The sequence below is a fragment of the Podarcis melisellensis genome (genome assembly GCF_964234715.1).
Source record: "Podarcis melisellensis genome assembly, chromosome: 9".
NCBI lineage: Eukaryota > Metazoa > Chordata > Lepidosauria > Squamata > Lacertidae > Podarcis > Podarcis melisellensis.
The window spans coordinates 44,000,150-44,023,558 of record NC_138541.1 but is presented as its reverse complement, the minus strand read 5'-3'; the positions used below and the strand labels follow the sequence as shown (position 1 = coordinate 44,023,558).

Sequence of the window (23,409 nt, the reverse complement as noted above, 5' to 3'; positions counted from 1 at the left end):
TAGCAGTTTTCATATTTATAGCTTAGGATATGAAATTTAGAAGTTCTTAATTTTATGAGCAACAAAGAGTGAAGTGATATAACCATTAATAAAAACTCCCACAGTGACAGCAGCAGACAAGTAAATGAGATTGTATGATGTTTCAATTATGTGTCATGGAAAAAATGCAAGTTATTGGGCTTTTAGTGGAAGAATGATGATGAGGTTGGTGGGGAACTAACATAAGGAGAACAAACAGCAACAGTTTAGAACTGGCATGATTTTCTCATTTGTAAAATATTATTCATTTTGATCCTGATATATCTGTGTTATGTGTTTCACCTGGTATAAGCTTGTAGGTTTAAGCAATTTAAATTGTTTAATGACTTTCTTACAGCTGTATTTTGCTTTTGTTTTCCTTCTTTATTAAAAAAAATCTTATTCAGTTATTTATGTAGTACTCAGAATATGAATAAAAATGATTTGTAATTTATCTCCATGATGCTCTTAACAACATAAATTAGATTTGCCTCAGAGACACTGGCTTGCCCAGGGCCATATTGGGCTCAACAGGGATTTCCCCACTTTCCATGTCTTCCACTCCACGAATCTTTATATTTCTTGTCTCTCACCCACTCCACTGTTAAAATTTGTCCACTCCTTAGAATATGCTAGGAAGAATAGAAAGCTACTGTATTGCCCAAACTGACAGATAAACTTCTTTCAATGAAATTTGGTTACACCTAGACTATTAACTATTTACAGTGGTACCTCAGGTTACAGACGCTTCAGGTTACAGACTCCGCTAACCCAGAAATAGAACCTCGGGTTAAGAACTTTGTTTCAGGATGAGAACAGAAATTGCGTGGCAGCAGTGGGAGGCCCCATTAGCTAAAGTGGTGCTTCAGGTTAAGAACAGTTTCAAGTTAACAACAGACCTCCAGAACGAATTAAGTTCTTAACCTGAGGTACCACTGTATATGCTTCTATGCTGGTCCTTCTCACACCTGCCACACCCTTGAGGAATCATATTGTTCTTAGTAACAATGCACTAGTCTTGTTTCTGGAAGCCCTGTCAAAATTAATGCTCCATTGAGCCCAGTAATAACTTTAACATCAAAATGAATGCTTTTTTCAAAAAAATTAACACCATATGTTTGGCAGGTTTTTAATATGAACACTTAAATGGATTTTCAGTAACATTTTCCTAAACGTAGTTTCCAATTATTGTTAATGCTCATCAAACACTTCACAGAGCAGCAACTTTCTGCATTACATAGACACCTAAGTAAAGATTGACCTGTTTGTCTTATGCTGGCAGATAACCACACATATCATATTGGAAGATGTGGATTAATGAACTCTTGATGTCATAGCTGACATTATTAGGTCCAGCAGTGCTGTTGTCTGAGTAGATATGGGCATAGGGTTGACATCTGGGTTTGTTAACAATATAGCAATAACCCAACTGGCTAAGGGTCTATCCTTTAATAATTTTAGATTCCTGTGCTTGTGTCCCTGCTCTGTGACTTGACAATGTGACTGGCTTTCTATAAGCAAGTATAAATATATCACCCACACTCTGTGTGGAGGGAACTATCAATATCCAGGACAACATATTGTTAAATTTCCATGGGGTGGCGGGGGAGAGAGAAACTAAACAATATGAGTAGGCAATAAAGTTGTATGTCAGTTTTGGTGAGCAATAGAAGTACTAGTTACTACTGTTAACTTTGCAGGCTGTATCCTTCTGAGTAAGATTAGACTATTAATTCTGTTTTATAGGTGGACAACAGATTGAAAGAGTGTCCAAGGTCAAATCAGAGGTTCAGATACCATACCAAAGAACATGAAAGAGCTCTGGGCTTCTTCATTCCCTGCATCCAAACTGCAGTTTGTGCCAACCTAAACTAGAAACCACATTTTCAGAACTTTAGTTTTGGTTTGCACAAACTAGTTTGTTCAGCTCTAGTGGGAAACTGCAAAAGTAATAATATAAGTGGGAAATGCAGACATGGGAAGGTTATGTAAAAGCAAACTATGAGCTGGCATTATGTCTGAACTAAGCCAGTGATCCCATGGTAGATAAGTGTTTAGGATCTTTACTCTAGTTCTTATATATTCAAAACTAGCTATTTTCTAGGGGAGCACACCAGCTGTTTCTACTACTTTAGAATCTTCATTATTATTTGACCACTGTATGATTTTTATTTAAATCTTCCTTAGATTAATTTTCATTTTCAAGTTATTTATCTTTGTATAATTTACATGAGATGGTTATAACAATGAATAAGGAGGCTGTTAATGACCAGAATTTGGACAATCCTAGGGGCAGGGAGAGCATCCAGGTGTAGGAGAAATCACTCTGATATAGGCGAAATGCACTTTGAGAATTTGATGTTAATCCATTAATTAAATAGGACTTCCATTAGAAGAATGAGTCCACTCTGTTTTCAGATGTTAAGGAAGGCCATATTGTATATAAAAGTATTCACATCTTGCTTCAATTTCTTGAATAAGTGGACTTTTTCAAGCTTACAATATATCTGCTCTTGAAAATTAGGTGATCAAATCACTGTGTGAGGAAATGTATGTCAGGTATGAATTCATAAATTAATGCAAAGATAGCAGTTTGCTAAAATTAGTTAAAAATAGGTTTAAACACATCAGTACCTGTGTATGGGAGGGGTGTTTGTACATGAAGCTACATTTGAAAACCATTCAGAAACTTCCATTTTACAAAAGGCATAGCTATTCATTGACTGGCATGAGCCACATGGAGCATATCTCAACAGTTCTGAAACAACTTTATGGCTTCAGGTACGGTAGTTCCCAGAAACGGATATGAAGTGATAGTTCTGCCCTTGGCAGTCTTCTGCTGCTCGGGTCTGAGGTGTTCTGCTTTTAGAGATAAGATAGGTGGCAAATGAAAAGCAATCTCCCGTCTGGTGATTCTGTGGGATAGAACTTCACCTACAGGTACACCAGCCACCAACAATGTTGTCATTTTGGTGCCAAGTGGAGTTCAACCTTTACTGTTTATTCCAGTCTTCTAGGTTTGCAATGGATGGTTTGGTTTAGCGTTCTTTGTTCAGCTGTTTATTATTGACTCTGTGCACTGTTTCTTTTCTTTCTAAAGGATTTGTTTTTGGGAGCTCAGAGACCTTCTGTCTAATGCAGGGATGAGGAAGTAGTAGCCCTTCAAACATTGCTAGATTATTGGTCACGCTGGCTGGGCTGATTGGAGTTGGAGAACAACAACACCTGGAGAGCCACAGCGTCTTCCTCCCTGGTCTACTGGGTTATTGGAGTGAGAGGACAGGAGGAGTCAGGCTGTCAATGCATTCTGAGCCCATTTGGGAATCTTCCTTTTAGCCAATATATATGGTATATTCTGGTCCCAAAAGTAGTGTCTGCATCTCTTGGTAGGCTGGAACCTGCTGCAGAAATACTCGCCCCATTTTTCTTTATTTTTTATGAAGAGGGGAATTATTACCAATGTCTGTGATTTTTCTGCAAGAGGAGTTCTGTATTATAGTCTCCTCCAAATGACTTGTTAGTTGAACACTCATTCTTTTTTGCTTGCACAAAGCTCAAGCAGAAGTTATACAATCACTGCTCTTTATCGAGCATTCTTTCTTATTTTCTTTGCAGGGATGTCTCACATAATCCCATCCATTGATCATTATCCCATACTTTTCCATACATTTCCCCATAACTTCCTTAACTGCAAAAAGTCTGCTGTAGTGGATTTGTTGCCCCAGAGCACTTCAATCATTTTTTCGTTATCATTTAACCCTTCTTACATATACTGATGCCTGTCCCTTCCATAAAATACAGTCTGGAGGAGACCACTGTCTTTTATCCTGCAAAACCCCACTCATAGCTCTTCATTATCTGCGTTCCTGTGCTGAAGGTTACAAATATGCAAGACAATGGGCACTTGAGAGATGAAGCCAGGCTATCAATTATAACAGCTGTACCATCATGATAGTAAGATATTTAAAGTACTTAAGAGATTGTTATCAGAGTGTGAAAGTTGCAAAGTTGTTTTTAACCTATGCCTTTTATAAGCTTATTATTACTTACATATATCTACCTGTGTACTGCCAATGGTGGTTAAGCAATCCAATTCTATATATAGCATTCTTTGAAAAGGAGATGATGGCACAGCTATATTTAAATGCACAGTAGTTTGAAAATAAAATGTGTGCCCTAAGGAACGTTAGATATTTAGTCCCATTTAACTGTTGAAACCTGACTGACTCTGATTAGCTGTCATATGTTCATGTTATAATTATGTTACATATGGTAGCCTGTTAAGAAATGTCAAAGAATTTTTGAATTACTAGATGCTGTGCCACATTTCCTTAAGCTAGCTGTGTGATTCTACAGCTAGAGGGACTAAACTGCGCTAATTGCTGCTTTTAGCTGCTAATTGCCAGTGGACAGAGGAGTCTTTGAAAGAGAATATTTGATACTAGAGGCATATGCTTTTGTCTAGACCACGTATTACAAAACACTAAGCAATTTCCACAAACTAGGAGACAGAATGGTTAGGGTTAGGAAAGTTTTGGAATGAGTGGGAGTGCATTTCCCACACAGCTGCATGCCCCCCTGTGCCAGCCAGCCAATAATTTATACTTCTCTACTGTATTCTAAACTTCTCTTCCTTGCCATCTTTGCCATTTCACTTAGGGGGAAAATAGTAATGTGCTGATCTATAGTGCTTTCTAAATAAAAATGAACATTGATTTAAAAAACAACAGCAAAAGAAACAGCTGCATGGTCATTTAAGGCAGTGTTTCCCAACCTTTTTTGGGCAAAGGCACACTTGTTTGATGAAAAAAATCTCGAGGCACACCACCATTACAGCCCCGTGACGTCAGCGCGCAGCGTCACGCCGGGAGGGACGCACGAAAGTGTAACTTTCATTTTTTTTCCCTCCCCCTTGCCGGGGAACCTCCAAGCTTTGGGGGTGGGGGGGGGGAGGAGGCAGCAAAGCGAGGGACTGAGGGACTCCTCCAACGACAAGGGTTGGGGAAGAAGAGAAAGGGCTATTCCACTCCAGTCACGGGAGGGGAATATGTACTGGCCCAACTGGTGTGCGGTCTTCGGAAAGCGGGGTGCGGGAAGGAAGCCTAGGCTCGGGGTCCACCGACCTCGGCGGAGAAAGGCAACAACCGGAGCCGATTGCGAGCCGGCGCGTGCGTGCAGCGGCTGGCCTCAAGCTCGGGAAGCTGCGCGCGGCGATGTTGACGCGGGGCGCGCGAGAGCTTGGGGGCGGGGCGGGAGAGAGAGAGAAAGAGTTGGCAGCACCAGGCGCTGTTACTTATTGCACTGCGGACGCTGCCAGCAACTGCGGTGGTTGTGTGGCGGCCGCCGCCGCAGAACGTCCTCGTCAGTCAGCTGAGCTGCCTGGCGGCGTAGGGAGCCGAGGGGCGGGGCTTCCTTTCTGAAGGAGCTGAGGGTGGGGGTCCTCCGGCGCCTTCGGTGAAACGGCGCCGGCCCAGAGCGCTTCTAGGAGGCTGCCTTTGTGCGCGACGTAAAGCCCTCTTTCCCTCCCTCCAGCCCCGTGTCACATGTGGAAAAGGGGGCTGGATCCAGTGACGCAACTCGGAAAACTGTTAGGGAAGCCAGAGCAGGAAAGTGAGTGGGAGGTGGCGGCGCCGCTTTAACCCACGTTTCCTTTTTGAAAGAGAAACCAGTGTTTCCCAACCTTTTTTGGACTCGCTCGCGGCACACCAGGCAACATCTCGCGGCACACTAGTGTGCCGCGGAACACCGGTTGGGAAACACTGATTTAAGGATGGTAGATATTCTGTTCATATTCTGTTCATATAAAGCAAGGACTGGAGAAGAGGTAAAAAATCTAGTTCATGCTGAGTGACATATTCCATTTACAGATCTTAAAAAAGTAGACTTCAAATGTCAAATGGAATAACTTTTTCTTCATCTTCATGCGTATTGTAGATTATATATATATATATATATAGAGAGAGAGAGAGAGTGTTCCACAGCAGCAAGGTATCATATATAAAGGATATGAGTACAGGAGTTGAATTAATCGTTGTACAAATGTCAGTTTGACCTCTTTCTAGAGCAGCATTCAGAAACTTTTGGTACTATTCTCTGTTTCAGAATGAATGGATGATATAATCCATTTTCTTGAAAAAGTAACATTGTATAAATTATAGGTTGGATTCTGTGCCAATGCTAGGGGTGTGGGCGTGGGTGTGGGCGTGGGCGTGGGCGTGCACATACAAACAGTTCTTTAAAAGAAACATGAGAGCCCTGCTAGTTCAGACCAAAGGCCCATTATAGGCCAACACTCACAATGGCTTATCTGGATGCATATGGGATGCCTGTATGCAGGACCAGAGTGCAACTGTGCTCTCCCCACCTGTGATTCCTAGCAACTGGTATTCAGAAGTATACTGCCTCCAACAGTGGAGGCAGAACATAGCTGTCATGGCTAGTAGTCACTGATAGCCTTATCCTATATTCATTTGTCAATATGCTTTCTAAAGCTGTCCAAGGTAGTCACCATTATTGAATTTTGTGGGAACAGATTTCTAAGTTTAACTTGGAGCTGTGTGGAGTACTTATCTTTTGTCTGTCTTGAATCTTCTAACATTCAGTTTTATCAGATGGTCCCAGGTTCAAGTAAAAGAAATAGAGAGAGAAAATTTCACCCTATATGTACTTTCTCCACACTACGCAGAACTTACATATCTTTTACATTCACGCTTTTTCTAGAGTAGAAGGCCTCAAATGTTGCAAGCTTTCCTTATAGGGAAGTTACTCCAGCCACAGAATCATTTTGGCTGTCCTTCTCTTAACATTCCAAGCTATCCAATATCTTTTCTGAGGTGACTGATGGAATGGTAAACAATATTCCAAGTTCCGACTCACCATAGATTTTATGACATGGGCAGTTTTACTTTCTGTCCCTTTCCTAGTAATCCCTAACACGGAATTGGCCTTTTCTCACAGCTGTCACACACTGGCTCAACATCCTCATCAAGCTATCCAATACAACTTCAGGATCTCATTCTTGGTCGGTTACCACTAGAACACATTAGTATACATGTGATTATTAGTTCCTATCTGGACCTGGTGATTTGCCAGTTTTTAATTCACCAGTAAGGCCTAGAACAGGGGTCAGCAACCTTTTTCAGCCATGGGCTGGTTCACCGTCCCTCAGACCATGTGGTGGGCCGGACTATATTATTATTTGGGGGGGGGGGGAATGAATGAATTCCTATGCCCCGCAAATAACCCAGAGATGCATTTTAAATAAAAGGACATATTCTACTCATGTAAAAACACGCTGATTCCCAGACCGCCCGTGGGCCGGATTAAGAAGGCAATTGGGCTGCATCCAGCCCACGGGCCTTAGGTTGCCTACCCCTGGCCTAGAACTTAGTCAACAAACAAACAACAACAACAAAATGTTTATTCGGCTTTACGCACATCATGAAACACAACAAAACAAATCAAATAAAACAGCGGACTAGTACAAACCACAAGTAGTATAAAACAGTTCACAACTCACAAGGACAGATATTAGCCATTCATAAACTTAGAACTTAGAACTTAGTCTGTTCTTGCAACTCAGGCACAAGGTTCTGCCCTGCATCTTCCACTGTGAAGACAGATGCAAATAATTCATTCAGTTTTTCTGCAACCTCGTTCTGCTCCCTTAGCACACCTTTGAGTTCATTAATATCCAAAGGTATTTCCTAACCGGTCAACTGCTACTACTGCATTTTTTAAAAATGTTGCTGGTCTTCCTATTTTTAGCAATATTCTCCTCAAATGTTTTTAGCACCCCTTTAAAACTGCTAATCTGAGATTTGTTAAACTTGTTTTTTTGGAAAACTTATTTGGACGGCACTAACATTTTCTGAAGGAAGCCTTTTTGCCTACAATAGTAGTTTCCTTGGCTTCTTGTTAACTTTATTGACGCCCTGGTGGCACTTTCTTTTCCCTGAGCTGCATTATATATTTTAACTAAGCTTCTATTATTGTGCCCCCAACCCACAGCATTCTTGACAGATTTGATCCTTTTGCCTTTCTTTTTCAACTGTCTCCTCATTTGGGGGAACTTTTCTCTTTTGAAGTCAAATGTGACTGTGTTGGACATCAGTTGGCAAGTCTCCATTTGAATTTGAAAGCACCATGGTCACTTGACCATGATCAGTTCAACAACGTTTACATCTCACAACAGGTCCTGTGAAGTCCAGCTTCACAGCCCCTCTGGACAGTTTTCCACTAACTGTTCTAGGGCAGTCATTTAGGTATCTTGAAATTTTACCTCTTTTTTGTGACTAGAATATGCCTGTATCTAGTTTTAGTTTAAGGTAATTGAAATTGTTGATTTTATTAAGCAATTTCTTCCTGGTTTTAGTATGCCTTTCAAGATTTCTTTGATCAGTTTGAAAAGGAGGATGGTAGCATACTTCAGTACTAAATTATAGTTGGGGCCTGGTGTTACGACACACAGTGATTTTGTGGAGGAGTCTGCTCCTTTCTAGATTTCTAGGAGCATGAAAGTATCTTACTCATGCAAATGAATATATTCTTACACAATGTAGCTCACTGGCACTTGTGTCATAAAACTGTATTTATACGTTGAACTCTTTTAAGTGTTTTCTCAAGGGATATAGATCCTTGGAAAGTCAATATTTTAGCCAGCCATATAATAAGAAATCCAATAATTCAATCTGATTGCGGAGCTGAATGAAATGACAAAAATCTGAATACTTATTAAAGAATTCATTTTGTAAAGTCAGATTTCATGCTCAGTAATTTTAATGTATCTATAATGCACCCAGTCATTATTAAAATATTTAGTCTTTTTTCACATTCACATTATTGCAATAATAACTACGAACCGTATTTTTCTTTATAGGGCTAAGTGTAACACTGTACATTGTTAAGTTGTGGCAATCTGCATTTCTGAATCAACGCGAATAATTATTTGTTTATTCATTATTATCAAACAAATAGTTTTCCACAATACTTTTAATTAGTCAGCTACAGTCTGCATTGCATCTTTGTTTCAAGAAAGACAAACAAATTAGAAAAGAAGTAAAAATAGAGGAAGAGGAAAAAATGATAAAGCTGTTTCTTGTGATAGATTCCTTTCCTTCATACTGTTATAATTTCATGTCTGGCTGCATTTGACTGAGATAATGTATATGCTTTGTGTAGTCCCTTTAAAAATATTGCTTAAAATAGACAATAGAACAAGGCTAAAGCTGGGTTTAAGTTTCAGAGAATGAAACAGTTTTGCTACTGTTAATACTTGGCCAATGGCAGTTATTTGTTTGTATATTGAATTTCTATGCTACCCTTAAACAAATAGTGTGATAAACTTGTTGTATGATGAACCACTTAACTGTAACATCCATAGCTGCTTTTGTTAAATATGAGTGGGTTTTTGAATCTCTCTTTGGACGAACTTAAAAATCTTATCAGAAAAGCTTGGGTGAGCCAGAGGGCTCAGAAAGTGTCTTTGCCAGTGCTCACCCCCAAATCTTGACAGCCAGTCCTTCACCCCGTATACTCCTCCCCTCCTACCATTTACCTCACAGGTGACCAGATGTGATGGGACCAGCAAGGGACAGGCATGTGAGGAAAGGAGAGGAGGATTGCTCTTTTTGTCCTACCCCCTCCAATATCCTGATGTGTTGGGTTGCAGTGGGCCAGGGCACAGAACCTTGTGAGAAGTAGTTCTATGCAGTGAGTTAGGGCAACAAAGACTTAGGGCAAGCCTCTGCACCAGGGGTTGTCAACCTGGTGCCTACCACCCACTAGTGGGCGTTGCAAGATTCTAGGTGGGTGGCAGGGGGTTCTATAGCACAAACTGAATCCTCCTTCCATTGAGCACTGGTGGCCGGTAAGGAAATTTTACCACCAAGAAAGATGCTTTAGTGGGTGGTATAAAAAGGTTGACTACCCCTGCTCTACACATTCCACTCACCACATGCCTACTACAGCTGTTCCCTCCCCTTCATTTACCTAGCTAGAAGGAAAAAATGTATTAGCTGGGAGAAGTTAGTTTCTGCAAGCGGTGTCAGGAATCTCTTGCTTTTGATTTAAACTATATGGATTTTATTGAAAAATATAAGTCATTTCTGGCTGAAGTGTTTTTTCTATGGCCTGCTGGTGTGTTCAGTAAAATCACTTGCCACAGTCAGGATGTTTTCTGTGAGGTATCTTTCTAAACTGGCAAGAGATAAGCAGCTGTCGCCTGGCTAGCATTTCTTGCGGCATCTCATTATATTCATGAAGGTAAGTAGCCTCATTAGTTTCTTTTTTCACTTATCACTGATGAGATGACACACGAGTAATTTATTAACTAGAAAGGAAGACACTGGGGGAAAAATTAAATTAGATTCTGTGCTTCAGTATTCATAAAACAGGGTGCAGGCAAACTCCCTAAATAGGGAGCAATTTTCTCAGGGGATGAATGCAAAACTTCTTAAGGAAATTAAAGTCATGACAGAGTAAGTAATCCTGCAATACATACACCCCTTGATCTAAAGAGTGAAAGAACCCCAAAATACTCTCCAAAGCTTGCAGAAAGTTAGCATGACAATCTGTCCTTATGGCGGAGCATGTGTTTGTTCCTTGAGAGTGTTGACTAAATTTCTTGTTGGACCAAGGAGAATCGACTAACCATTGGAAATCTAGAGTTTTGGTATTCATTTTAGCCAATTCATTAAAAAGAAGAAGAGAGCAGTGCTTTGAGATGAGCAATTCCTATAATTCCAATAGTTCTGTAATTCTATTGAATTTATCCCAGAGTTTCCTGCCTATTTCCCACTTTGCCCATCTTGCTCCATAAACAGTTGGAAGAACGTCCTAGTGAACTGGCTATTCTTGTCTGCCTCCTGTCTATATCTGAAGAAGTATGCATGCACACGGAAGCTTACACCCAGAAGAAAGTTGGTATCTAAGGTGCTACTGGACAATTTTTTATTTATTTTGACTGCGGCTACCTACCTGAATCCTGTCTCAAAAGTTATCCCACCCATTATCTCCATGGCTTCCATTCACATGTTAAGTAGATTTTAATGGTAGCTAGATTTACATATGCTCATCTTTATACAAGCAGCGAGGAGCTCAGGAAGTCTCCTGTTCCTTTCAGTACTGGTTTTTGAGACCAGACTGATACCTGGGTCACAAAAGTTGGAGTGCCTCATGTCACATTAATTTGTGCCAACCATGATCTGCAGTAATAAATCATAGAACAAGTGCTTGCTGCCCTCTCTACTACTTTCTAGGTCTACCAAATACTCCAATACTTCTCCAAATTTCTATAACACCTCCCCCCCCCAAGAATTAAATATAACTCCCACTACTGTTCATGTCAAATTTCTCAGACCTGCCTGCTTCTTCTTCTTTGCTTCTTTTACTCTTAAAATAGTAGACTATTAATTGCACTTATGTAATCTCTCTCCCCCCCCCCAGCCGGTTCCAATGTGTTGCTATGGTATTTGTTTTTCTTTAACAAATGTAATTTGGTGCATGATCTCTTATTGTAGTGATTACAAGATTTACATTTTCAAAACACACAGGGATGTTTTGTTTCTTGGCGTTTTCTGCCTATGCCGTTGGTGTTCTTCCTATCAATCACATATGAATGACACTCTGCTCTTAATGCAATGCAAAGGAGAGAAAAAAGGAATCTATCAAGAAAGGGTTTTTCCCCCCTCTCTCTCTAATAATTAGGACTGATTGTTCCTCACTTAATGCATTATAATGAATTTGAGGCTGCTCAAATGATTGCTGTGGAATTACAGAGATGAATGTAATAGTTTCCATTTTTCATGAGGAGTGGGAGTTTCTAATTAGGCCTGGTTTTAAAATGCATGTGCGTGCACACACACTCCAAAGTTTAAAGTTGGTGCAACTGGAAGCCAAGAAGCTAAATACTTCCCTCTTATAGACCTGTTTAAGACATGCCTGACTGTTAAGGTGCAAACCTGTTCTTGTGGGTTTCCATCTCTAAAGTCTGCTGGGTACTCTTATTGTAATTAAAGGCAATTAAAACTATACAGTGGTACCTCTGGTTAAGAACTTAATTCCTTCCGGAGGTCCGTTCTTAACCTGAAACTGTTCTTAACCTGAGGTACCACTTTAGCTAATGGGGCCTCCCGCTGCATGATTTCTGTTCCCATCCTGAAGTAAAGTTCTTAACCTGAGGTACTATTTCTGGGTTAGCAGAGTCTGTAATCTGAAGCGTCTGTAACCCGAGGTACCACTGTACTAGAAACCCAATGGGATGGTGAAAGAGGCTTCCTCTATGAGCCTGCCATGTTGCTGGCATGCAACATGTCTTAAAGGTAAAGGTACCCCTGCCCGTACGAGCCGGTCCTGTCCGACTCTAGGGCTGTGCGCCCATCTCACTTAAGAGGCCAGGGGCCAGCGCTGTCCGGAGACACTTCCGAGTCACGTGGCCAGAGTGATGAAGCTGCTCTGGCGAGCCAGCACCAGCGCAGCACACAGAAACGCTGTTTACCTTCCTGCTATAAAGCGGTACCTATTTATCTACTTGCACTTATGCGTGCTTTCGAACTGCTAGGTGGGCAGGAGCTGGGACCGAAAGATGGGAGCTCACCCCGCCGCGAGGATTCGAACCGCCAACCATGCGATCAGCAAGTCCTAGGCACTGAGGTTTTACCCACAGTGCCACCCGCGTCCCTGCAACATGTCTTACAAGACTGCATTTTATTTTGTATGTTCCCAACCAGCCCCTCTGATGGGTAAAAAGCAGATGAGCGAACCGTGGGCTAGTAACTTTTGTGGGCTGAATTGTAAGGCTGATTTAACGGAGCAAACATGTTTCAGGTGGGCCCAGGGAAACTGAAGTATTCCCTGGGGGAACGTAGCAAAATCGTTGTTACCAATATGCCAGTAAAGTAAACAAATGACATCTGAGGAATGAAATTCTCAACTGTTTGCTTCCATGTAATTTTATTCCTATCCAAAATTTACCAGACTTCATATCCCACTCAGGGTATTCCTTATTTCTCTTCCCGCCACCGCCTCCCGTCTCTCTCTTTGTGTGTGTGTGTGTCCTGTATTGATGGTTGGTTAGTGTTCCTAGGGGATGGATACTATCAACAAATTCTGATGATGAGTTTATTGTAGCTGCCAGGCAAAAAGTAGAATGACACAGTGTAGTTGTGTCTTACATAGTTTATTATCTAGGTGATTACTCATCCCCTAGTGACCTGCTTCATGAAACATAACATTCTTTACTAATGGGCTGACCTTGAAGCAGTGGATATGAAATATTTATTTTCTCAGAAATGGAGCATATGCATTTTTAAAAGGAGTCTGAAAATGTAGCTCAAGTGTTTGTTCTACAGTTGCAGCTTAACAAGTCCTCTTTGGAAAGGAATATGGGTCAAAATTATGACAGTTTTATATTTAAAATATTTTAATTGTCTATTAATCATTGATGGGATGGTTGTCTGGATGCAGTGTGCTCTTTATATATGAATGCATTGTTAAAAAGATCCCAAGTGCTCAGTTCCTGTGTGTTGTGTTGGCAATAGATTTCAAATGCTCCTGGTGGCAAATCAAAAGGCTAGCAAACTAGGGCATCAAGTCCCTAATAGTAGGTCTTATGGAATTTGTAGATAGGCTGCTAGGCTTTCAGTACTAGGGAAGAAAGAATGTCAGATGGGACATAGGAAGAAGTTTTATGACATGCCACACAAATATATTCTTTCATATATAATTTTAGCTCTCCTAAGCTCTGCTTTCAGTTGTGTCATTTCTTTTTTCCGTAGAGACTCTAGAGATGTTATTTCTCATCAATGATGGTTAAAATTCAACTGAACTAATACAGCATTCTCTCATTTTTGTTAATTCAATGTGCAAATTGTTGTGGTTATCCATACACTTTTTATAGTATGTGCTTACTTTAAAATTTACATTTAGATTGTCATTTAGAAAAAAATAATTATGGAAATAAGATTGTGCATGATTGCTGTTTTTATATATCATGTTGGAAACAATCCTCTGATCACTATAATGAAGAGTGGCCTAAAGGTTTTGTAAACAAATAAATGTACTCTTAAAAAGCAATAAGCATATTTACAATATGAAGAGCATAGTAGTCATGAGATAAGAAAAACCACAATCATTTAATGAATAAAAAAGATTTCCACATAGTGGAATGTTTTGAAACCACTGGTAATTTCTCAATTTTTGGGGGGGAGACCACCTTCCCCCTACCACATAATTTACTATTCTGAACTTTGAAGCAGTCAAACTGCTTAGTGACCTTTAGCACCAGTAATTCAACTTTTTGGGAAGTGAAATGGAATTTACTGATTTTGGCATGTGCCAAGTAAGAATGTGACCTTTGCCCAGTCAACTTAAGTACGTGCTATTGGTGTGCAGTGGAAGCATATGGCATTTTACATTTCATAATAACAGAGTTAATCCCCGTGAAACATTTTGCAATGCATTAATATTTGCAACAATGCATAAGAAATAAAGTGAAGCGTGTTAAAATGATTTTTCTTGTGATCTTCTTGTAGAGATGCGGAACCACTGAGGCAGCACTGTCCAATTTGCTATTGCATTTTAGCAAGTCAAATGTATGGTGGTGGAAGGAAAGAGCAAAGCCAGGGACTGGCACGGGGAGCAATGCTGAGGTTGGAGTGGGGGTCCATGGGAGAAAGCAAGACTGGGGGCTGGAAGGGGGCAAAAATCAAGAGAACAAAGGTGAAGTCAAAAAAAGCCTAAAGTGTAGGACAGAGTTATTCTGTGTTGCAAGAAATGAAATCCCACCTCTACCCTGCCCTAGTATAGCACTTAACCAAAGCAAACTTGTCATGGTCACCTACTTTAAACTAACGGATCACAATCCAGTTAATCCTTCAGCTAGACCCTGCTCAAATGTGTGTTGGCTAAAATTGATTCAGAATGAAACTGAACCAGCATCAAATTGATTGGTTGTGAGCATCAGCATTATATTGGAACTATTTTGGAAGTGTTTGCAATGGATTGGTTGTGGGCTTCAGTTTTGCAAATTTTAGCCAATCACTGTGTTCCGATTAGCTAGGTGTTTCCTGTTTTTAGGAAATAAGGCTTTTTGCAGGATTGGTGGATCTTGTCACTCTGCCTGAACCCTATTTTTCCCTGTGGAAAATTTCTTTCTTTCTGGCCTCCACTGGTAGAGAGGTGGGTTTCTTTTCCTAAGAGGTGGAAAGCTGCTAACCATTTTCTCATGTGTGGCAAGACCCAAAATAGAGCATTTTGGATGGGGCAGTGGTGTCTTTGTGGATCTTTTGGCCCATCAACTGTGCCAGCCTGGAGGTGGCATAACAAACAAAACAAGAAAGCATCCTCCCTGGATGGCATGATCTGGTAGGGCTTGGGATACAGTCTCATATATCATGGCATTCCTCCCTTTCTTCCTCTTAGGATTGCACTGCTCATTCTGATAATTTTCTTTAGCTTGTGACCTATCTATATTGCATGCGTATATCAGCCTTCAAAGAAATAATCAAGACTTCTGAAATGCATAAACACTGTAGGCTAAAAGTAAAATAAAATGCTACAGAAACCAAAAGAAATGCTGATATTAGAGAAATGACAATTGCACATTTCTTAATTTAGACATAGCTGTGATTCATAATTAATACATCAGATGGTCCCAGGCTTTAATGTGAAACATGGAGACTAGGTGAGGTCAAAAAACTTAACAAATCTTTCTATCCAATGTTTGTATCTAGATACTGTCAGCACAGGGAAATGCATGCTAAATTTTCTCTTCTATTAAATGTATAGGTTGAGATCCAGAAAAGTCAATGTGTTTATGTAAATATTTTTACATACACATAAGAGATTTTCTTCTTCTTCTGGCAGCTGCCACTTCATATTTCATGGGATGCTGGTCAATGGTCCCCTTACTTGCAGGGGAAGTCTTCAAGGGCTGCTACTGGAAGGTGATTCTGGAAAGTCTTCTTTAATATGTGGTGCTTTGAATCCACAGAACAAAGCCTTCATTTTCTGATGTTGCCTTAGACAGTGAGCCCTGTATTGGTTAAAACTGATAGCTTTAGTTAAGAAGTTCTGATCTAGGTCTTTTATGTCGTAATTCATGTAAAGAGCCACATAGTGGCTGTTTCACATTGTCATAACAGAACGGCAACCCAGATCAATACTCTAGTAAATGACCATTATATTATGAAAGTATGATTTAAAATGAATAGGCAACTGACTTAGAATTCACCTGCAAGAAACAGTTATCCATGTGACATATGAGAAAGTCCAGTTGACTGACTCCTGTCAGCCACAGTCTGATGGGCACAGTCCCCCAAGTATAGAATTCAGTATAGAGGTTACTTTACAAGTAGTTTATTTATTTTAAACCCAAAACTTTCGTTTTACAGTTTTTGAAAATACTTTATATAAGAAATAGTTGCCATATAACCCCACTCCTCAAGAAACAATCTATGCATATACAATGTAAATGATACAGTCAAACATTAAGCAGGTTCGTACAATAGTGTAGAGTTTATTAAATAAACATGTATCACATAGTTTCAAAATCATCTTTGGTCTTTGTGTTCTTTAATGCTCTAAGATGCTCTGTTAGTTTCCCTGTAAGACCTAGCATCCATAGTCTATCTCGTCATGCCTTTAGAGTTAAGTTTTGGGCTGTTTTCCAATATTCTGTTGATAAATTTCTAGTTGCAGACATGTAAAAGATTAGTAGCTGCTTAAACAGTAAATTCTTACTGTTTACCTAAAAACAGATTTAAATAATTGTGCAGGTTTGCATTCTCACCATATATGGAAATATGACTTGACATCTACTACATAAAGGACTTGAATGAGAGCTTATTCTGTGGCATTTCACAGGTATCTGGTGCCATCTGTGAATTGTATTAAAACTATTTTTGCCTCCTTTTAGCCGATAATGACTTAAAAAGCCGCTGCCCCCAAGTTTTTGACAGCCTGTGAGTAGTTTCTTGATGGAACAGGATATACGGCATATTTCTTACTCAAAGCAAAACATGTATTTGAACATATTGGAAATAAGCAGATCAGGCCAATATTGACATTAGGCTTCCAAGCAGAGCTTTTCTTAGATAAAATTGTTGGGGGGTGGGAACACACTACTGCAAACCTTTCTTCATAGCCAGCTGCTTGCATATTGCATAATTCTATGTTTATTTTATTAATAGCTTTTTGGAGTAAATCATTGAAACAGGAAGAAAAATGTGAGCATCACTTCCATCTATTTCATATTCTATGTTATCAACTGTCACTTCACACAAATTATAGCTGTTAATTCTAAACAGTCAGCACACATGCTTATAAAAATTAAAGTTGGTACAACGTAGCTTTGGCTTCAGACATGTTTTGTCACAACAAGAAAAGTGTAAATCCATAATCACTGCTAAAACAACTCAAAATATCAAACATCTGTGGACATATTTTTCAGTGGAGCTTATAAGTGAGGTACAAAGCACTCCTCTCTAAACTGGTAGCCTTCCTTGCGTGTAACATGAGACACTTTGGCACTTCTTGCAAGTATAAAAATCATGCCTTTATTGAGATACTTCCTTTTTTAGTAAACAATAGAGTCTAATCAGGGTTGATAAAATTAAAAAGTATGCTGTAACTGACCGTATCATTTTTAATTTTTTTAAAAAATCACGGTTCACTACTGCATGAGCAAGATTTTTTGTAATTACATTCATTGCAGAGATGACACATTTGCCTTTCCTTGGTCTCTGCAGTGGCAGTTCTGGGAGTGCCTGCTGATGTCCCAAAAAAGTTTCTTTGTTTCTAGATTGAACCAGGATTTGATCAACTCTTTAGGTCAGCTAGATAGAGTGGTGTTTTAGACTGATCATCTAAGGCAGAGGTCAGCAAAAATTTTTCAGGAGGGGGCCAGTTCACTGTCCCTCAGACCTTGTGAGGGTCCGGACCCACCCTCTCTCAAAAGCACCCCCCTCCCAAAAGCACCCACTCATGCCACCACCTCCTTGTCTTTGGCAGCGTCGGCAACCGGGACTGACTGGGCGGCACCGGGACTGACTGAGCAGGCAGCAAGGTCCGCAAGGTTCGTTTCCCCTTCAAAATATAGTCCACCCCCATACAAGGTCTGAGGGACAGTGGACCGGCCCACTGCTGGAAAAGTTTGCTGACCTCTGCTAAGCATTATGGCTGAATGGAGGTCTGTCAACCCAAGCAGTTTTTCATCAGATTTGTGGATTGGCTGTTAGTTACTTTTAGTTCTTCATTAGCAAAGTTCTTTCTATTCCCTGCAATTGGTTTGCCAGTATGATAATTATATCTTTTTCTTGTTTGTGTTCCTTTTTGCTGCGTGCCCTTTGCAGGAAGTCGAGGTTTGTATATTCCTTCTGTATTTCTGTTTTTTTCCTTTCTGCATGTATTTATACTTCTTTCTGCATAATAAACATACACTTTCTTTTTTTCTGCTGCAGGATGATTATTTTCGCACATGGAGTCCAGCCAGACCTTTTGATCAAGGTAAGAAATAACCCTTATATCAATAGAAGGGGTTAATACTATGTAAAGAGTATGTGTAAGTAAGTAAAAAGGAATGTTTTTTTTTTAAAAAAAATCTCTTTGGGGTATGTGCCAATTATTCCCTCTCCCTTTTGAAAAGTAATTAAAATCAATTTATAAAAAATATAACTGCCAGGTGATGTCACAGTTAGGGTTAAAAACTAGCCTGAGCTCATAATTTCATTTCTTTAGAATACTCTACTTAGGGTATCTAAGGAATAGTCACTGAAGTCTGCTTCATACACAATATTTTTCCAACCCAGGTATTGTAGAAAAGCTCAAGGTACATGGTTACATATAAGGACCACATATGAATCTGTTTTACCACATACATGCAAACTGAGACTTTCTGACAACTTTATGATCTACCACCAATTTTTACTTCATTCCTTATAAGGAAAACATGGGTGAAATGGACAGGGCAAGCTTACCAAACTGTATTTAATACGGGTCAAAAGATTTGCAACATTTAAGGCATGGGAAAAGAAAGAATGAAGGGACTTTAGGTAGGTGAAAAAAGATTTTGAATTGGGGCTATGCCACCTTCTTCTTCAAGTCCCAATCATGTTTAGTTGAGGCTTTATCAGAGCGGCTTCCTAGCAGCTCCTCTTGGGGTTACTCTTAACTTTTGACTACAGGAGGCCACAAAGGACAGACCTTAGTCTATAGCAACTCTTACCTGCCTGGTGTCCTTTGTATGTTTTGGATTATAACTTTCAACAGTAACAGTTGGGTATGGCCAGTTAGCAGGGGTTACTGGTTTCAATAAAACAATATATTTATAATAAAAATTATTATTAAAAAAACAATATATTTGCACATAATCTGGTGTATTCTGGATGATTTGAATGACCACACACCGTCCCTGTCTATGGAATACACTGGAGAATTGTAGTTCAGAAATCTAGAGGGCACTACATTGGGGAAGGCTGGTCCATACAATCATGGCCATCCCCACAGTTGGCACATTTCAGATGCTGCTACATAGAAATGTGCATGGGAGGGCTGGTAACATTATGTAACCCATTGTATGTTGTTGCTGTAATAAAGCTCTTCTCATATTTGCTTAAACTTTCTTCCACTATAATGGTGTGGGATGATGTAAAAGAGAGGTTAAGTCGGTTAAAGTTTCTTTATAAAGCCCTTAAATGGCTTTGTGACTTCCCTTTGTGGTTTAATAATCCCAAGTTTATTAAGACTAGCAGTTCTCTGTTTTCATAAATGATGGCAATCATAGAAAAGTTCTGTAAAGAAACTTCATATGTATGGACTCCACTCCCATTTTTCTAAATAAGATTGCATTTTGGGGGGTTTCCAGGTGTTAAAAATGCATGATCTATGATCTTGGTGATGAGGGGCAAAATATGATTGGTATAGTCAAGCTTGAATGGGAGACTATATATTTGAATCTTGAATAGCTGCTGAGAGATTTTGGTTGGGTAATTGTTCAAGATTGTATGTGCTAGAGGAATATATTATGGTCTTAAGGGTGGTTCTTGTTTGCTTGCTAATATGCTTGTAGCAAGTAATTTCCCCCCCCCCAAATTTTGCATTCGATTGAATGCACTTATTTCTCAGCTGCAGTGTCAGACTGAGTTTCCATTTTTAATACCACATGGTGTTCATCTGTACTGCCATAAGATGGTTTAGGGTGAGATGAGGAAGCTGGAATTCTGTTTCTTGAGCTAGTAGTTTCTTGGCAGATCATTTGGGAGATTCTGTAGATGTACAGAAGATGATAAATATTTAAAATATTTAAAATGCCATATTTGCACTTTTGGGGGGGGCTTGCTGCTGCCAAATGCCATTCAACTGACAATTTAAGGGGGACATAGGTCCTCCCCTAACAGTCATACAACAAATTTTGTCCATAGTTAATAATAATAATAATAACAATCTAACAAAATAAACCATTTCATGTTGTCCTATTTAACATAATAATGAAAAAAAAAGTTCAAGTGATGGATGGAGCTATTCTTCCCACCACCACTGCAGGTGAACTTTGTATTGCGTCTTGTTTTAACTATGATGATTCTTTGAGAACGTTTTAGATGGCCCCCTATATTTCTTTTATACTAAAAATGTGTTGCCCCCTTCCAACCCTCGCCCTGCCTTCCCAAGGCGCTGGGTAAGCTAGGTGCAGGGCTTTGGGAAGGAAGTGCAAGGGCTCTGGCAGAGTCCTAGAGCCCTTCTCATCTTCTTTCCAAAGCCAGGCAAGTACTGACTAGGCTTTGGGAAGGAGGCAGACAGACATGTTCTCAGCTCAGCACCCTGTGCAGGGGAACAAGTCGCTCTGCCCTAAATCCACCTCTGATTGTAGCAGTCTCATGGTGCAGGAAATTGTTTGAGAGTGTTGGTATACTCATTCCATAGGCTGTGCACACAGGGAAGCTTGTCTCTTGCACTGCTGTACTGTGTTTAAGCTGATAATCAACTCTGAAGCCAAAAGTATATTGTGTCTATCTTGAAAATCAGCATGTATTTTTGGTCATATAAGTCCTTTCCACATGAAATTGGCAGAATAAGTTCTGGGCTAAGCATCTACAGACGTTAGTAACTAACTAACAATGTAAACTTTTTTCTGGGTGGGGGAAGCAGTTTAACCCTAGCCACCTAGTCTTTCCAATGGGGTAGAATTGATTGGAAAAGCTGTATAAGTAAACACACCGCTAAATTACAAGGCACCCACCAAACACCATTTGACAATTCACAACACGTGTTTGAGGACTACCTGGAATGTAGAGTTGTGGAAGACCAGCATAAAAGGGATAGATACATAGATGTATATTTCAGTGCTTGACCCCACATGTCATGAAAAAGTTAGAGACGCTAAGTTAGTAACATATATTATTGAATTTAGATAGTGGTGGAACTTTTTTTTTAAAAAAAAATTCCTTGAAGACTGAAGATGAAAATAATTGACCCCAGGAGCTCTTCACCAGACCGTTCTTGGTACTTATGAACCAGTTGAACAAAATTAGATTTTAGGAGATTGACAACTTCAACAAATTTACACAATGTGTTAATAGAAATATCATTTTATTTACTTTTCACATGGGATCCAGATGTTCTTTTGGTTTCCATTCTCAGAATGGTAGTGTGGACAGAGTAGCTGAAGAAGATTACTGAAACGCACCCCCCCCCTCTCTCTCTCTCTCTCTCTCTATATATATATATATATATAATTTCCACTCTGCACGTAACATCATGTAAATGGCATCTGATGGATGTTGCATCGTCCAAAGTCAACAAAAGCCTTAAGCAGACTTTCTGGAAAACCTTCCAACAAGATAGCTTATGTTTATCAGCAAAATAACCAGTGGTATCACAGCTGGCAAAAGATATGAAAACCAGGTTGTGTGTGTACCCTGTATGTAACTCTTTACTCATCATAAATAGGATGGAGAGGACCTTGCCTTTTCCTCTCACTGGTGCCACCAATGCAGGATGTTGGTGGTCATAGTATGGGTCTCATTGAAGTAATAGTACCAAAACATCTGATTCAGGAAAGTGAATGTTGACTAAGGAAGCACCTTGTAAAGTTGCATCAATTGCACGAACCATCATTTTTAGCACCAGCTTTTGCTATCAGCTGCTTCTTGTGTTCTCTCTTGGTGGATCAGTTGACAATGAGTAGCTGCCACTGCTGTTCACTGTGTTCCAACCAAAAGTCATCGTTTGTCAAACTTGTCAGTGGTGTTGTGTGCCCAGTATACTGTTAACTCTGCTTTTTTCTGCATGTTTGACAGCAACATTTTTTGTGAGACGTTTCTGATCTCTGTGCTGCATGCAGTTGCCATATAGCCAGGCATTTGGTCCAGGTGACATTTCGGCAATGCCCTATCTATCAACCAGAACTTCATCACAGGAACCATAATGGGACTGTAATTTCTGCTTAAGGAGATGCTTGGCAAATTCTTGATATGCATGTATGAATGGGTGCTGATCAAAGCTTTGCAGCAATTCAGTACTATTGAAAACTGAAACCGGCATTTGTTAGAGAACTTGTGCATCAGTACCTGCTAGTCCACCCACATGAAATTGCAAAAAGGTTGCTTTTATTTGTTGAGATAAGAAGCCCACCATCAGCTATGACATGCACATTTCTTATGAAATTAACTTGAAGAAGCCATTCATAAATTAACCTGGAATATTCTGGGCATCTTTCCACCTCCATACATTTAGATTTTTTTTGTTACTGCCTATATAAAGCTAATGCAATAAGTGGCAAATGCAGTCTAAATTCAGACTGTTAGATGGGTAAAAAGACAAAAGCCAATGAATGGTGTGAATTCTTCTTTATGTAGAGGTTTATATTAATATTTAACCACCTGTGCATTAGAATAAAAGTTATTTCACATTCTGTATGGCTACTATTTTCCTAATTCTGCACCGTAACCAAAAAGTATAGCATTCGTTTAGGCAGTGGGGTTTGTTTGCTAACCAGTTTTATCTGAGTGATGTTTGTGAGCTGGAAGGCATTGTTGGTTATGCACTGTTTTTCAATATATAGTCATAGATGGGTGAAACATATTTAGATCAATTTTTCTTGTTCTTGTGACCATATGTGCAAAATATATTACCCTGGTTTACTCTTAGAAGGTAGATGCTTTCAAAGCTTAGCGGGAGTGCTATAGTGAATAAAACTACAATACAAAGTCACTGAAGTAATTTCTGAGGTATGGACTCTCCTTTCCTTTGCTCAATAGAAATACCCCAGAGGATCAGTGAACTATTTTCATGTAACAGATAAGATATGAAATGACATTTCCATGGAGGATGGGTACCCTGCAGGTATTGTTGTGTTAGTAGATACCATTTATAATGCTTTTCATCGGCCACTCTAAT

The 23,409-nt window shown here is 39.7% G+C and overlaps 1 protein-coding gene across 2 annotated transcripts in view; it reads left to right on the top strand.

Moving 5' to 3' along the window:
• The window catches only part of SPOCK3 (SPARC (osteonectin), cwcv and kazal like domains proteoglycan 3), a 113,027-nt gene that overhangs the window by 20,166 nt on the left and 69,452 nt on the right, over positions 1-23,409 (top strand). Inside the window, exon 3 of one of the 2 annotated variants that reach the window (XM_081926142.1) lies at positions 18,477-18,522. In XM_081926142.1, coding sequence (XP_081782268.1) covers positions 18,477-18,522 — 46 coding nt within the window. Of the gene's footprint in view, positions 1-18,476; positions 18,523-23,409 lie in introns of those variants that run through there. The other variant, XM_081926143.1, reaches the window with a different exon arrangement.